Source organism: Salvelinus sp. IW2-2015, linkage group LG20 (assembly GCF_002910315.2).
Source record: "Salvelinus sp. IW2-2015 linkage group LG20, ASM291031v2, whole genome shotgun sequence".
Taxonomy (NCBI): domain Eukaryota; kingdom Metazoa; phylum Chordata; class Actinopteri; order Salmoniformes; family Salmonidae; genus Salvelinus; species Salvelinus sp. IW2-2015.
The window spans coordinates 26,737,477-26,753,625 of NC_036860.1; the positions used below are offsets into that span (position 1 = coordinate 26,737,477).

The 16,149-nt window shown below is 42.1% G+C and overlaps 1 protein-coding gene across 3 annotated transcripts in view; it reads right to left on the reverse strand.

Annotated features, from left to right (window-relative positions):
- Positions 1-2,664: 2,664 nt before the first annotated feature.
- LOC111981666 (vasodilator-stimulated phosphoprotein) overlaps positions 2,665-16,149 on the reverse strand; it is a 32,771-nt gene continuing 19,286 nt past the window's right edge. For 2 of the 3 annotated variants that reach the window (XM_024013048.2, XM_024013049.2), the window contains exons 4-13: positions 15,730-15,796; positions 11,191-11,521; positions 9,311-9,414; positions 9,084-9,132; positions 8,917-8,947; positions 8,483-8,525; positions 8,135-8,239; positions 6,557-6,626; positions 6,337-6,394; positions 2,665-5,987 (exon numbers count right to left, since the gene is read on the reverse strand). In XM_024013048.2, the coding sequence (XP_023868816.1) occupies positions 5,950-5,987; positions 6,337-6,394; positions 6,557-6,626; positions 8,135-8,239; positions 8,483-8,525; positions 8,917-8,947; positions 9,084-9,132; positions 9,311-9,414; positions 11,191-11,521; positions 15,730-15,796 (896 nt within the window). In that variant the 3' untranslated portion in view covers positions 2,665-5,949. The remainder of the gene's footprint in view (positions 5,988-6,336; positions 6,395-6,556; positions 6,627-8,134; positions 8,240-8,482; positions 8,526-8,916; positions 8,948-9,083; positions 9,133-9,310; positions 9,415-11,190; positions 11,522-15,729; positions 15,797-16,149) is intronic. The other variant, XM_024013050.2, reaches the window with a different exon arrangement.

Genomic DNA, 16,149 nt, shown 5'->3' on the forward strand with positions numbered 1-16,149 from the left:
GCACTGTTGCTACTCTGCCTAGGAGTGGCCGTCCTGCAAAGACGACTGCAAGCGCACAGCGCAGAATGCTCAAGGAGGTTAAGAAGAATCCTAGAGTGTCAGCTAAAGACTTACAGAAATRTCTGGAACATGCTAACATCTCTGTTGACAAGTCWACGATATGTAAAACACTAAACAAGAATGGTGTTCATGGGAGAACACCACAGAAGAAAAAAAACATTGCTGCACGTCTGAAGGTGGCAAAAGTGCACCTGGATGTTCCACAGCGCTACTGGCAAAACGTTCTGTGGACAGATGAAACTAAAGTTGAGTTATTTGGAAGGAACACACAACACTATGTGTAGAGAAAAAAGGCACAGCATAAAAAAAGGAGAAAAAAAATGGCACAGCTGACGTGGCTGATTATAGAAGCAATAAAATTGGCCTTCTTTAGACTTGTTGAGTATCTGGAGCATCAGCATTTGTGGGTACAATTACAGGCTCAAAATGGCCAGAATCAAAGTACTTTCTTCTAAAACTCATCAGTCTATTCTTGTTCTGAGAAATGAAGGCTATTCCATGAGAGAAATTGCCAAGAAACTGAAGATCTCGTACAACGCTGTGTACTACTCCCTTCAAAGAACAACGCAAACTGGCCCTAACCAGAATAGAAAGAGGAGTGGGAGGCACCGGTGCACAACTGAGCAAGAGGACAAGTACATTTTGAGTGTCTAGTTTGAAAAGCAGAGGCCTCACAAGTCCTCAACTGGCAGCTTCATTAAATAGTACCCTCAAAACACCAGTCTCAACYTCAACAGTGAAGAGGCGACTCCGGGATGCTGGCCTTCTAGGCAGAGTTGCAAAGAAAAAGCCATATCTCAGACTGGCCAATAAAAAGAAAAGATTAAGATGTGCAAAAGAACACAGACACTGGACAGAGGAACTCTGTCATAGTTTTGATGTCTTCACTATGATTCTAGTACAGTGTATATATACACAGTACCAGTCAAAYGTTTGGACACACCTACTCATTCAATAAAAACCCTGGAATGAGTATGTGTGTCCAGACATTTGATATCGGGGTTTTTTATCTCCTAAATTTAGGGCAGACACTTCAAAACCTTGTTTCTTATGATTTGTTTTTTGCCTGCGTTTCTATGGCCTTTAGTAGTAAAGGCCCAAATCATTTTTTTTTTATACCTATAGGGGTTCTAAAATTCTAAATCAAACAGCTAAATGATCCATACCATATGTCAGTTTAGCACCGCCCTCCTCAACATCGTAGACTAAAGAATGATGCACTGGGTAAATGCAGGCACTGGGCTGGAGGCAATACAGAGTTTGGACGGATTATCACCTGTCACACAGCGAGGCTGCATCCTCAAACAGTGGTTGATGCATGGAGTGAAATAACCGGAGTAGCCTGAAAAACTTGCATATGGATGTTTTTTTCCTCATGTCCCTGCCCATTTGATAATGGGCCATTCTAAATCTAAACAAATGTTACATATTAGTAAAGACAAGATTCCATTTAGAATAGTGAAAATATGATCAGTTGATGAGAGAACAGCGTATATCAGTCACAACTAAAGTTGCTAAATAACTCTGAATCTAGCATATAGGACCTGTTTCAAATMATCACTTTTACGCTCAACATAACCACTTCATTTGCACACTTGCTCCGGGATGGGCAAAATATTCTATCTATTTTATTCAGTCAAGTTCAATTATATTCTTCTTACTATACAATCATATAAAAMAATGGCACTTGTCTGCTAAATGAACAAGCCTACAYCATGGGGCATAGCCAGAAAACATACAGTAGGCSAACTCGTATTCTGCTCTTCTGAAAAACATTTTCTTCATATCAAAATGTTTCTTTAGACCTACCTAAAATTAATAATGTATTCATTGTGATGGTGTATATTAAATTGATTATTCAACGTTTTAAATGTAAATGTTCCAAAGGCGTGCATCAGGGGCTTGTATGTATGGAGGCCTGTATGGAGGCCTGGCGATGGTAAACGCGTTTATGTTCATTAACGGACAATTACAGTAACACCGGCTGTCTTTTGCATGACAACCGGCTGATATAATTTCATGACCGCCACATCAACATTGTGGTGAAGAAGGCGTAACAGTGCCTCTACAACCTCAGGCACCTYAAGAAATTRGGCATGGCCTCTAAGACCCTCACACACTTCTACAGYTGCACCATTGAGAGCATTCTGTTGGGCTGCATCACCGCCTGGTACAGCAACTGCTCCGCCCTCAACCGCATGGCTCTCCAGAGGGTGGTGCGGGCACCCCAACAAATCACTGGGGGCACGTTGCCTGCGCTCCAGGACATTACAGCGTCCAGTGTCAAAGGAAGGCCAAGAAGATCATTAAGGACCTCAGTCAACTGAGCCACAGACTGTTCACTCAGCTACCGTCCAACAGACGGATACAGTACATGGGCATCAGAGCTAAGACAGAGAGACTAAAAAAACTGCTCCTATTATCAGACCATTGAACAGAAATCACTAGCCCTCTACTAGGTGATGCATATTCACACAAAACACTGCATATTCTTGCGGTATATAATGGTGTACATTCAAGTAAATATAACTGCCACTATGAAAACTGTTTAATACATCCCTAGTCTCTCCACCCACCCAAAACAACAGATGAGACAGACCATAGTTTAATACAAGAAACAGCTGTATTTGACCAGAAAGGCATCTCCAATTAACACACTTGAAGGCATTTTCTCTCACAAATGTCAGTGTAAATATCATTCTCTCTAATAGAAAAATCACCCATAATAAATCCAAAATAACAATTACAATTTATCAAAAAATACATRCCATTGTCATTACCACAGTATTTCCAATGGAAATAGAAAACCATATGCAATTTAAGTACTATTCTTTTTGCTTAATAACGAATGTATACGATTGTAAGTGCATTCAGGTGACAAGGCAGAGTTGCATTAGCTAAGATTGGCGTCTCTGTCAGAAGATTGGCATCTCTCATGTTAGCTGCCAGTATTATTAAGTACAGTACRTTCAGAAAGTATTCACAACCCTTAACTTTTTTCACATTTTGTGTTTTAGATTATTGTCCTGCTGAAAGGTGAATTTGTCTCCCAGTGTCTGTTGGAAAGCAAACTGAACCAGATTGCCTGTACTTAGCTCGATTACGTTTATTTTTATCCTGAAAAAACCTCCCTAGTCCTTGCCGATACAAGCACACCCATAACATGATGCAGCCACAACCATTCTTGAAAATATGAAGAGTGGTACTCAGTGATGTTGGATTTGCCCCAAACATAACACATTGTATTCAAGACAAAAAGTTAATTTCTTGGCCACATTTTTTGCATTATTATTTTAGTGCCTTACTGCAAACAGGATGTATGTTTTGGGATATTTTTTATTCTGTACAGGCTWKCTTCTTTTCACTCTGTCATTTAGGTTAATATTGTGGAGTAACATTGTCATTGATCCATCCTCAGTTCTCTCCCATAACCGTCATTTAAAATCACTATTGGCCTCATGGTGAAATCCCTGAGTGGTTTCCTTCCTCTCCGGCAACTGAGTTAGGAAGGATGCCTGTATCTTTGTAGTGACTGGGTACACTATCCAAAGTGTAATTAATAACTTCACCAAGCTCAATGGTATATTTTATTATACAATCTACCAATAGGTGCCCTTTTTTGTGAGGCATTGGAAAACCTCCCTGTTTTTGTGGTTGAATCTGTGCTTGAAATTCACTACTCAACTGAAGGACCTTACAGATAATTGTATTAATATTTGACCTTTATTTAACTTGGCAAGTCAGTTACATTGGTCTGCAACTTTCCGTGGTGCTATGGCTGTTAAGAGAGTGACACGATGGCTGGATAGTGGCTGTGGCAGCATATTTAACCTTTATTTAACTAGGCAAGTCTGTTAAGAACAAATTCTTATTTACAATGACGACCTACACTGGCCAAACTTGGATGACGCTGGGCCAATTGTGCCCTGCCCTATGGGACTCCCAATCACGGCCGGATATGATACAGCCTGGATTCYAACCAGGGACTGTAGTGACACCTCTTCCACTGAGATGCAGTGCCTTAGACCGCTGTGCTCTGTAGGGTACAGAGATCGGGTAGTCATTCAAAAATCATGTTAACCACTATTATTGCACAGAGTGAGTCTCTGCAACTTACATGACTTGTTAAGCAAATGTTTTTCTCCTGAACTTATTTAGCTTGCCATAACAAAGGGGTCGAATGCTTATTGACTCAAGACATTTCAGTTTTTCATTTTGTATTAATTTGTAAAAAATAAATAATCTAAAAGCAAAATTCCACTTTTACATTATGGGATATTGTGTGTCGATCAGTGACATATATCCATTTTAAATTCAGGCTGTAACACAACAAAATGTGGAAAAAGTCAAGGGGTGTGAATACTTTCTGGAGGCACTGTGTCTTTAGAAGATCCTACACAGTCAGGTACAAGTCCCTGGACTGCACAGTGATACGTTGCAGTTACCTGCACTGCAGCAGAATCATACCAGGTACAGTCCCCAACCTGCTCCCCTCCTCTTATGTGGCGACTCGACTAGAAGAGTAGGCAGTGTTAGGAACGTAGAAATAGAATGGACAGAACAGGCATAGTTCTCCATGTCATTGGGAAATGGATATGGTTGGCAACCTATTGGACGTGCTTCACAGGGACCTAGGAAATGTCAGGCATTAAAGTGCTTAAAAAAGATTTATTCATTCTTAAATAGATACAATTGTTCACCTAACATCCAATCAACAATTGTTCATTGCTTTTAGAGGACAATGCCCATTCTAATAACTATGTTTGTGTTCAGGTGGAAAACTGTCATCATATCCCATATCGACCCCTAGCCCTATGTACTTGTGGAGATCTGAATGGATAAGACTGGCGTAAGTAATATGGTAATAGCTCCAACTTGCGCTGATTGGCTGAATGACATTTTTCCATATTGCTTACACCAATCTTCTCACATCTCTACTAGTGAGGCAGAGGTTGCAGGGGCTAGGGGTTMATTTGGGATTGGGCCCGTTTGTCATCTATAGGTGGTCTGCTGGGGTTGTCTGTGCTACATGGAAAAGTGGGCATGGTAACTGGAATAGGACCCGGTGCAGACGGTCCTAACTGATATGCATCCGCTAATCCCTGAGGTGAAAAAAAAACWGTTGATGTGAGGTGTAGCCAGAGCTCAGAGGACAACCAGTATAAAGTGGCTCCGGGGTGAAGTTTCCCCTTGGTAGAGATCTAGGATCAGGTTCCCCGCCTCTAATCCTAACKTAAACCACTAGTTGGGAAAATGRAAAACTGACCCAAGATCAYCACCTTACTTTTAATAGSTGTAGACGGACAGAKYGACATTTAACCAGGAGAACTCCCTTATTGTTGCGAGCTGGGATTTGTAGTTCCCTAACTGCTCCTGGGTAGTACAGAAACGACAGAGATAGGCTTCATGTGCGATTCTCCTGATTCACAGTGCCCCCCTGTGGTCAACTACTGCAGCTTGTTACAAAAATATTTTTAAAAAATGACTTCTGCTGCAGCGACCAAAGTTAGGTTGACTTTTAAATGTGCAACTGTTGGAAATGTACTGCGTTTCGATGGTGTGGTCGATGATATTCCCTGAATTGTTTTCTCTAGTGAAGAGTAAGGCCAGAAATGGACACAGGTAAGATTTGGGAGTTGACTTGGGAGGTGAGTAGAGTAAGGTAGGCAGTGATGGCYGAGCAAGAGAGGCACAGCAAAGCTCTTGAAACGAGAAAAAAAACGGCGAACAGAATTTCGGAAGAGTGCCGATTGGTACAATCCTAAACGTATAGGTATGTGGTGAGGAGAACATTGAGGGAGAACAGCCTGAACAGTGCAGGAAATGTATGATCCATCCACCCCTCCCCACCACCTTCTGTCCAGGTGCCAGTGGCTATATGTTGAGAGACTATACTGGGCCTCTCTTCTGCAGCTCCTGGATAAATGCTGAAAGAGAAAGAGGGGGGAATTAGTGAGAAAGAGAGAGGCTCCAAAATTCCTCACATATTATACGAACCTACAAATTATTTATTTTAAATACCTCATGGATTAATATTATTTTCTCAATTCTCATCATATATATCAGTATGACTTATTCTGAGATATGATTTGTAATAATGAGAATTGAGAAAATAATATTAAACCAAATAAATAATGTGTGTAAAAGGTAGATAAATATACTGCATTGGCTGGAGCAAAAATGTATTGCGATTCTTATTGACTGTACTGCTAGTAACAAAAAAAGAAAACGCTAGGGAGTGCTTCTTGAATGGGATGGGCCAAATCAGGAACTCACCCCCGATAATTTCATCTTTCACTTTATGGAGCTCTTTTCTCACTTCCTCAAGGATATCCTAAACACACAAATCAAAATAGTATTATCATCTGAGAATGATGCCAATAGATTGTCTTTATCTGACACCATTAGTAGAGGAGCAATGGCCTCCTGTTATGTCTAGTCTACATGACAGTAATCCTTTAAAACACAACCTAAACAGGTCAAAGGTGGAGCTTACCTGCTTGATTCTCTCCATCTCTGTMTCTTCACTGCCTGTGCTGGCCGTGGTGTTGTTCACTGCCTTCATCCTGATAGAAACACATAGACAGAGAGGGGAGTGAGAGCGATGGGAGAAGGAGAAAGGGAGAGAGGAGCGAGAGCGATGGGAGAAGGAGAGAGAGTGGCGAGACGGGAGTAAGAGCGATGGGAGAAGGAGAGAGATGAGAGAGAAACAGGTAGAGAATGGGGAAAAAAGGAGTGAATGGTGGGACAAGATGGGCAGAGAGCGGGAGGTCAACAACAAAGACCAAGGATATAGAAGCTCAGTTTGGCCAAAAGTGGCGGGTTGTTACGCTCCCGAGTGGCGCGGTGGTCTAAGSCACTGTATCTCAGTGCTAGAGGCATCACTACAGACACCCTAGTTCGAATCCAGGCTGTATCACATKTGGCTTTGATTGGCAGTCCTATAGGGAGGTGCACKATTGGCCCAGGTTCGGCCGGTGTAGGCAGTCATTGTAAATAAGAATTTGTTCTTAACTGACTTGCCTAGTTAAATACGCTGCTATCCAGCCATCTTGTCACTGTGGTAACAGCCATAGCAGACCAATGAGGAGTGGATAATACCCCTCTGCTGGTGTTGTACAGACATAGAAACTGAAGTATTTTCAATGGTCAGTGTGGCGTGACTTTGGCTACATTACTTGCAAAAAAATTTTTTTCAACTATGTACTAGTACACCAGATTTAACTTATCATAGCCACTGATCTTGAGTTAATCCATTTTGTTTCCAAATCTGAGGGGGTGAGACAATTGTTCGACGAGAGAGGCACCAGTCCAGAAACAGACCCTAACCTCTTGGCACTTGATGTAGATACGAAAGAATTGGACTGGTACTATAAACAATATGCTAGTTTCCCTACCTTACCCTCTGATAGGCTAAGTGGATTTTTTTTTTTAACCATATTGCTTATACCCATCCAATCCCTTCAAATCTACACCAATGCCTAGGGCAGGTGTAGGAAACTAGATTTTTGTTGGGTAAATGGTTGGGAGGCCGGGAAATAATGTGTACATTGCAAATTGACCACAACCAAGGCCAAAAAAAGATTGTATTTGAGGATTGCTAGGACCTAAAGCAGAGTGTTTCTCAATCCTGGTCCTGGAGAGGTGCACATTTTAGGTTTTGCCCTTGCACTAAAATACATTACTGGATTCAACCAATCAATCATCATCATCATCAAGCCTTTGAATAGAATRAGATGTGTTAGTGCTAGGGKAAAAACTAAAATGTTCAAAGCATTGTGTTGCTTAATCCCTTGGCACAAGAGGCCACACGCAGCACACAGGGCTGTTGGTAGTTCCCTAGTGGGACACTCCAGGGTGAAGTTTCCCCTTGGTACAGATCTAATATCAGCTTCCTCTCCCCAATCCTAACTTTAACCATTAGTGGGGYGAAATGCAAAACTGACCCAAGACCAGTGTCTAAGGGCAACTTCACCCTACACSAGTGGAGTAGCTGCGGAGAAGCTGTAGACAGACATGGAGCGCCAGCATTAGGGTCTAGGGATAAGGGTAGGGTGGGGCAAATAGGGTGTACCTGGGCAATGGGGCAGAGGATGGAGATGGGGGGGCGGGAGGAAGAGCAGGGGTGGTGGAGGTGGGGCTGCTCTCCTGCAGCTGGGTCTTGGTGGTTGAGTTAGTCCTGTTTGAGACATGCAAGATTCTCTKAAAACACGCTCTCTTTACAGAGGTGGGATAGAAAAAGATWGAATTTGTGCCTGCCTAGTTTTGTKCCCCCATAGAAAACATAAAAACAATTACTGTAGAAAAGTAATGAACAGGGGGGAGGTGAACTGGGCTGTAATTTCCTGCACCACAGGTACCAGAGACGAGAGTGTGGTGGTGTTAATTGTGTTGATGTTCAACTGACCAGGGAGTTCCCTACCTTGGAATGGTGGCTGATTTCTCCCACGGTCTCCTGAGGCTGTCTGTCTTGGCAAAAGGAGATCATGAGAATTATGAAACATCAAAGAATATATATGATATTTTAGTCAATAAAAAGGCCAAAAAATGCTTCACAGCATTTCAAATCAGACAAAGGAGAGAAGAAAATTCATATGAGACAAGAGATCTGGGTTGTATTCATTAGTGCACACCGCAGAAGAAAAAAAATAGCAAAAGAAACCAAAAATGAGTATGCACATGGGGGCTGTTTCTTTTTGGACAAGTTCAGCTAGTCCATCCCCGTTTCGGTGCGTTTTTGTTCATTTGGTGGTGCCTAATGAATATTTCTTGAAAATATATGCTTTCTGGAACAGCCCCCATGTGCACACCCAGTCAAATACAGTAGTGAATGAAGACTTCAGTGGATCTACTCACCACCTTGGCCTGAGGACTTTGAGGAGTCTTCCTAAAAGCATAAAATGACATTGCTTCATCCCTTTACCACAGTGTGACTTGCAGCTTACACACACACACACACACTCTTAAGGATTCATTATGAGAGGATTGTTGTCTCTACTAAAGATGATTTACAATAGACTTACATTGCTGGGCACATCCTTCTTTACGCCTGGATTATCTGACATTTTCTTCCTGTACAAAAAGACAATGAAGACAACAGCTTAGCCTCTGCAATCTTACGCACGCAAAGCCATATGATCGTAATCACACACACACACACACACACTCGACAAACACAAACACTTGACGTAAACACTAATCACACACTCGTCCAGCCCCACATGTAACAAAGGCTAAGGCAGTGGCTCACCGTCGGGCCAGGATGGCACTCATCTCCCCCATCAGATTTCCTCCCCCACCACCACCTCCTCCTCCRCCTCCCGATGGAGGAGGTGCTGCCGCACCACCATCCTCCTACAGAGATAAACAGGCTCTTTCAAGATGCAATTTTTTTTCTTCCCTTCCTTCTTTAAGGAAATCACTGATATGACAAAGATTTGTGAAAGATGGAAACCATGTCTTCACCTATATCCACTCACTTACAGACCAGTGATTACCTCAAGGMAGGAAGGAATGAAGCATTTGAAAGGTGTCCAACTCACTGAATATACAACAATGTTGTAACGAAAATCACTAAMCCAGAATAGTTCCTGTTAAGAAAAACTTGAACGGCTATTTAGGAAATAAGTGMTCCTGGTCTCCAAAGCTTGGAAGATGTGACATGATTATAAATTAAAGTTGTAAATGAAAAAAAGGCATTTATTTTGTGTTTCATTTCTGTATGTACAGAAAATTTGGTTGGGAATCATTGATGTCACTGATTTTCAAGCAGATTTAAGTCAGGGCTGAGACTAAACCATTCATGAACACTCAACACCGCTTGGAAAGTCATTCACGTATGTCTTTGGCATTAACTTTTGTGTAATTGTCCCACTGAAAAATGAAACTATCGCAGGGTTAGGTTTCAGAAGACTATGACAGGGTTTCTSCCAACCTTTTTACCTGGACTTTGCTCCTTTCATATTTAATTTGACCTGAGTTAAAAACGAGAGGTTTGGGTCAAATCCAATACAACACGAGTGAAACTCTGTATTGCCAATTATTGTGGTGGCAGCATCATGTTATGGGTATGCTTGTCACAGGCAGGGACTGGGGAGTACTGTATGTCAGGATCAAAAATATGAAAGAAGTCCAGGTAAAAAGTTACAGGAAAACCTGCCTCAGACTTCTGAATAGCTAAACTTGGGACAGATTTGTATTTTTCAGTGGGACAATTACACACATTTTAATGCGTGAGCCACACCAGAATGGAGTGTTCTTGAATGGTCCAGTACAGTCTTTATTTTTTCTTGAATATTGCTGTCCATCAATGATTCCCAAACAATTGTAGTTAGATTTAGCAATTTTGACAAAAACAATAGATATATGTTGCCCTAAGAGTTGTGCAAAGTTGGTAGAGTCTTATAAAAATAAAAAACTTCACAGCTGTAATAGCTGTATCAACTGTGGAGTGCGAAGACATATGCAATCAAGACATCTTCGTTTTTTGTTATTCATTTGGAAAATGTTCTATCATTTCCATTCACCTTGAAAAATGTGGGCAGGTTCTATAGATCTGTAGGGGGAAAGATCCAGTCCTTAWTAGATGTATTTYTAAGACAGCTAATGTGWAGACTGTGCTAAMGGTGTATAGACTTTCACTAGACACTGTAWACATTATTTATTTATTCTGCTACAGCAAATACAGTGTCTCATAAGCCCATGTTCCCTGGGTACCCTGAAGATGCATGACACTATAAAAATCAAATCAAATCAGGCATCAACAATGGAATATGGAGTAAAAGGGGCGTGTTTGTGCAGGCGTCTTTGAAAAAAGACAACTATATCATATTGGAGTGGTTCTTGAGACGTTAAACCAGGGCTCTCCAACCCTGTTCCAGGAGAGCTACCCTCCTGTAGGTTTTCGCTCCAACCTCAGTTTATGACCAACCTGATTCAGCTTATCAACCAGCMAATTATTTGAATCAGGTGTGTTAGACTAGGTTTGGAGCGAGAAACTTCCGGGCCGGTAGCGCTCCAGGAACAGGTTTGGAGTGCCCTGCGTTAAACACTTCTCCAAGCCTTGTYAGATCTGGTCAAAGGTGCAGTATGACTGCGATAAATGCAACCTGGAAAACYGCCATGTCTCACCTTGGCCGATTTGCGTAGTTTGGTTCCTGCTAGGGCTGCAGCTAGTCCCCCGGGCCCACCGAGACCCCCTCCATCGCCCCCTCCTCCTCCTCCCCCTCCACCAGACTGAGGTGGGGCAGGTGGGGCCCCAGACCCAGGGGGTGGTGGGGGGCCAGGTGGGGGTGGGGGGCCAGCAGGTGGGGGGCCTGGGGGTGGAGGCGGTCCTGGGGGAGCCGGGGGGCCACCGGGGGCAGAGGGAGGAGCAGGCGGGGCTGCAGGGGGGATGGGTGCGGCCTGTCTCTCGCTCTCCAGCCGCTCTCTCTCCTGCTGCTCCTGCCTCTGCAGCTCCAGTCTGCGAGGAGGGAGACAGAGTTCTTTATAAAATAATGTTCACACACAAGTATAAACGCAGGGACACACAAAAGGTGCATGTACAATGTGAGATCAGTGTATTGTAGGTTAGAGTGTGTTACTATAGATTAGTGTGTATACAGTATAGTAGATTAGAATAATATGTTATTTAGCAAACACTTTATTCCAAAGTGACTAACAGTAGTGCTTGCATTCATTTTCATATGGATGGCATCAGCAGGAATGTAGCCCACTACCCTGGTGTTGCAAGCGCCCATGCTCTACCAACTGAGCCACAGGACCTGAGTGTGTAAGAGTCAGTATTAGGTTTAAGTSACACCTAACATGTTTGTTCAGACACCAGTTTATACCAGTCTGCTCTATCCCATTATCAATGACCAGGCGATACTCCCCAGTAAACCTGAAATACAGTGTAGACATTGTTAATGTTGTGATGACTATTGACTATTGTAGCTAATGACTATTGTAGCTGGAAACCGAAGAGTTTTAATGGAATATCTACATAGGCGTACAGAGGCCCACTATCAGCAACAATCACTCCTGTGTTCCAATGGCACGTTGTGTTAGCTAATCAAAGTTTATCATTTTAAAAGGCTAATTGATCATTAGAAAACCCTTTTGCAATTATGTTAGCACAGCTGAAAACTGTTGTTCTGATTAAAGAAGCAATAAAACTGGCCTTCTTTAGACTAGTTGAGTATCTGGAGCATCAGCGGGTTCGATTACAGGCTCAAAATGGCCAGAAACAAAGACCTTTCTTCTGAAACTCGTCAGTCTATTCTTGTTCTGAGAAATTAAGGCTATTCCATGCAAGAAATTGCAATCTTGGTTGCAAGAATTTTGTAAAATAATTATAATTGAAAAACGTAAGTTTTGAATCCAGCGTCATTTTGTGTATCAGTTGCCATGGAATTGGTACATCGAAAACCTCTACCTGACTATTTTGCAATCTGTATGGAGAGCTGTAAATCATTTGGTCCCTAAATGAAACTGGTATACTTTTTTATTCATCACAATTTTCTTTAACCATTTTGGTCTTTAATGCAGGGCCGACAGACAAATGTCTTACTTTCTCCCCCTTCCACTTGCCTCTCCCATTTTTGCGGTAATGCTGCAATTAGTTGGTTGTAAATTTGGATAGAGCAAACATTTCCATATATTTTTGTGAGCTGCATGTGTGACATAATTGAAAATGGTTGTTTAGCAATGATCAACAACCAATTGAGAGAGCTTGACGAATTTTGAAAATAATAAAAATGGGCAAATGTTGTACAATCTAGGTGTGCAAAGCTCTTAGAGACTTACTCAGAAAGACSCACTGCTGTAATCGCTACCAAAGGTAATTCTAAAATGTATTGGCTGGGGTGTGAACATTTATGTAAACAAGATCTTTCTGTATTTCATTTTCAATAAATTAGCAAACATTTCTAAAAGCATGTTTTCACGTCATTATGGGGTATTGTGTGTAGATGCCTGCATTTTGTATTTATTTAATCCATTTTGAATTCAGGCTGTAACACAACAAAATGTGGAATAAGTCAAGGGGTATGAATACTTTCTGAAGGCATGTTTATTCTGTTCATTACTCTCCCATCTGTAATGTTCAGAATTGTAGGCATGTGAACTGATTGGGATGATTCAGTCTACAGTCTAGTCCAGTCCTTCTCAAATAGTGGGGCGCGCTCGGGCTCGGAGCGATGCCAGGGGAGGCGCGTGTGACCCCGGGGAACATGCTTTTTTTTGCCGCAGGGAGTAGTTWTTTTTGCACCGAACAAGAGCACACAGCACAGAGCAGGAGATATGAAGTGCAGATAACAAACCCTTAAGAGACACCATGGAAAAATATTTAACAGGGATGAAAAGAAAGGCGGAGAGATACGGAGATAATCGTTAAGTCTCCGAAGCTAAGACGAGGAAATATGACGAAGGCGTATGTAGCGCTTGGCTTCACTGTGACTACGGTGGGAGACGAGGAAAGACCGGTATGTTTTACTGTGTCTAAAAATGTTTTGGCAGTGACAGCATGAAGCCAAATAAATTAAGGCGTCACTTAAAGACATTACACATCCAATCAGCTGAAAGCCGCTTGAGTTCTTTCAGCGAAAACGTGCCGAATATTGCCAACAATCGTCCCGCTTTGTGAATGCTACTTCAGTAAACCAGCGAGCACTGTTAGCATCATATAAGGTGGCGTACCAAATTGCTCAGTGCAACAAAAAACCCACTCCATAGCAGAGGGAGCTGATACTGCCTGCAGCATTAGACATGGTCTCTGTCATGCTGGATGACGGCAGTGCTGCAAAAATAAAAACTATCCCTCAGTCCACTGACACTGTCGCCAGACGTATAAATGACATTGCTAACGATCTTAAAGAACAGCTGGTAGATAAACTCAAAAACAAACGTTTTGCCTTACAGTTCGATGAAGCAACTGACAGCAACAAAACTATTGTTTATCGCTTATGTACGTTTTGACATGACAAACTCCCTGTGTGAGGATCTACTTATTTGTAATATGTCAGAGACAAGCCACAGCTGAAAGAGCTATTCAAAATGCTGGACTGCTTCCTGACTGAGAATGGGCTAAAGTGGGAGAACTGCATTGGTGTTTGCAGTGATGGTGCACAGACCATGGCAGGGATGAGAAAAAACTTCGGGCACTCATCAAGAAGCCTCACCTAATGCTGAGTGGGCACACTGTGCTATACACAGAGAAGCACTGGCATCAAGGCACCTTTCCTCTGAATTAAGGGAGTTATGACTACATTGTAGGTGTAGTCAATTTTATAAAGACCAGACCACTAAAACAAGAGTATTCTCTGCTATCTGTAGGAGAACATCAAGCTGTGCTGTTTCACAGTGAAGCAAGGTGGCTGTCACGAGAAAAAGTCTTGTCCCGAGTTTTTGAGCTCAGAGAGCAGATAAGAATGTTTCGGAGCAGGAGCACAAGTATGACCTCGCAGAAGAATTTTGTGATGAGAACTTCCTGGCAAAACTGGCCTACCTGAGTGACATATTTGGAAAGCTAAATGAACTAAATCTACAGCTTCAAGGGAAGATAAACACCTCCCTCAGGTCACAGACAAGATCAGCTCTTTCACTCGAAAGCTTGCAATGTGGGCAGGCGACTTGATGAAGGAAATACTGATTCATTCGAGAACCTGCATGAATTTGTTGACACTACTGACTTATGATGCACCTCAGTGATTCATATATTAAGGAGCATATTCATCACTGATGGGATTCTTTAAAAGTACTTCCCTGAAAACAGTTCCAATATGACTGGGTGAGAGATCCTTTCAATGCACCAGCTCCAACTGGTTTCAGCTCTGCAGAGGAGACCAGTTCATTGATATGACGTCTGATCCACATTGAGACTGAGGTTCCAATCACAGACACTGAGTGAATTCTGGCTGAGTGTAGAGAGGCAGTATCCACTCTTATTGCAGAGGGCCATGGGCATTCTTCTTCCTTTTGCAACATCTTATCTTTGTGAGGGACTGGCTTCTCTGCTGTTTGCTGCACTGAAGACCAAGTACAGGTCCCAGCTAAACATTGAGCAGGAGCTGAGAGTTGCAGTATCATGCTTCAAACCCCGCTTCATTTCAGGCAAATTGATGCACTTTAAGTCTTTTCTGTTACAGACTAAAAAACAATGTTAATAAAGTTATTCTTTGTTGTAAGTTGATCTATATTTATTTCTTTTTTGTTTTTTTGTTTTCTTTAATGTTAATAAGGATACAATGTTATGCAGAGGTGTACTTATAACAATTTTATAGACAAATGATACTATTTACAGTCGCGGCGGAGAGTTGGGGGGCGCGAAATGTTTACTTCTTCCTAYGGGGGGCGTAACAGAAAATAATTGAGAAGCACTGGTCTTGTCCAATATTCTGTACTTGTTGCTGGAATTCTAGGGGGCAGCGTTTTAGAACGGTCTATCTATACTGAGCATTGTGAACACCATTTACCCTAGCAAAATGTAAATAAGTATAGAGACTTATACTTAAAATACACAAATMATCTACTAAACAACAGTCAGATAGGCAATAGCCAAGTTCCCTTTCACCGGTCTTAGTAAAACAATAACAAAAAAACAACAGTTGCAATACTTTCATCTCCCCTRTGCTGACAGAAACCAGATCATCTGCACCCCCCCACCTCCAACTAAAATCATGTGAATGGTACCTCCTCTGTTGCTCCAGCTCCTCTGGGGAGGGTCCATTCTGGACAGGGCGGGGGAGAGAGGAGTAGCCTGAGGAGAGAAACAGACTGAGTGAGTGAGTGAGTGAGTATTTTAGTAGTCCTGTTAAAATACTTTACAAAATGCATCCTTCCCTTCTCCTTCTGGCAATAACACCATTAGATAGATTAAAGCTGGAATCCTTCATTGTGAAACTGCCAAGTCCATTTGTGATATTACTGCAAACAGCAACTTTTTTCCTCTTCTCTGACATCATTGCATGCGCTATAGAACAGCAGAATGTATACTGCAATTTGTTTTACCATCGACGCGCCGCTTCGTCAACTAAACAAACACAAGGACAAAAGCGGTGGGGTGGACAATGGCGCTGTTTCACCTACTGCAGATTAAATCTTTAAGCAATC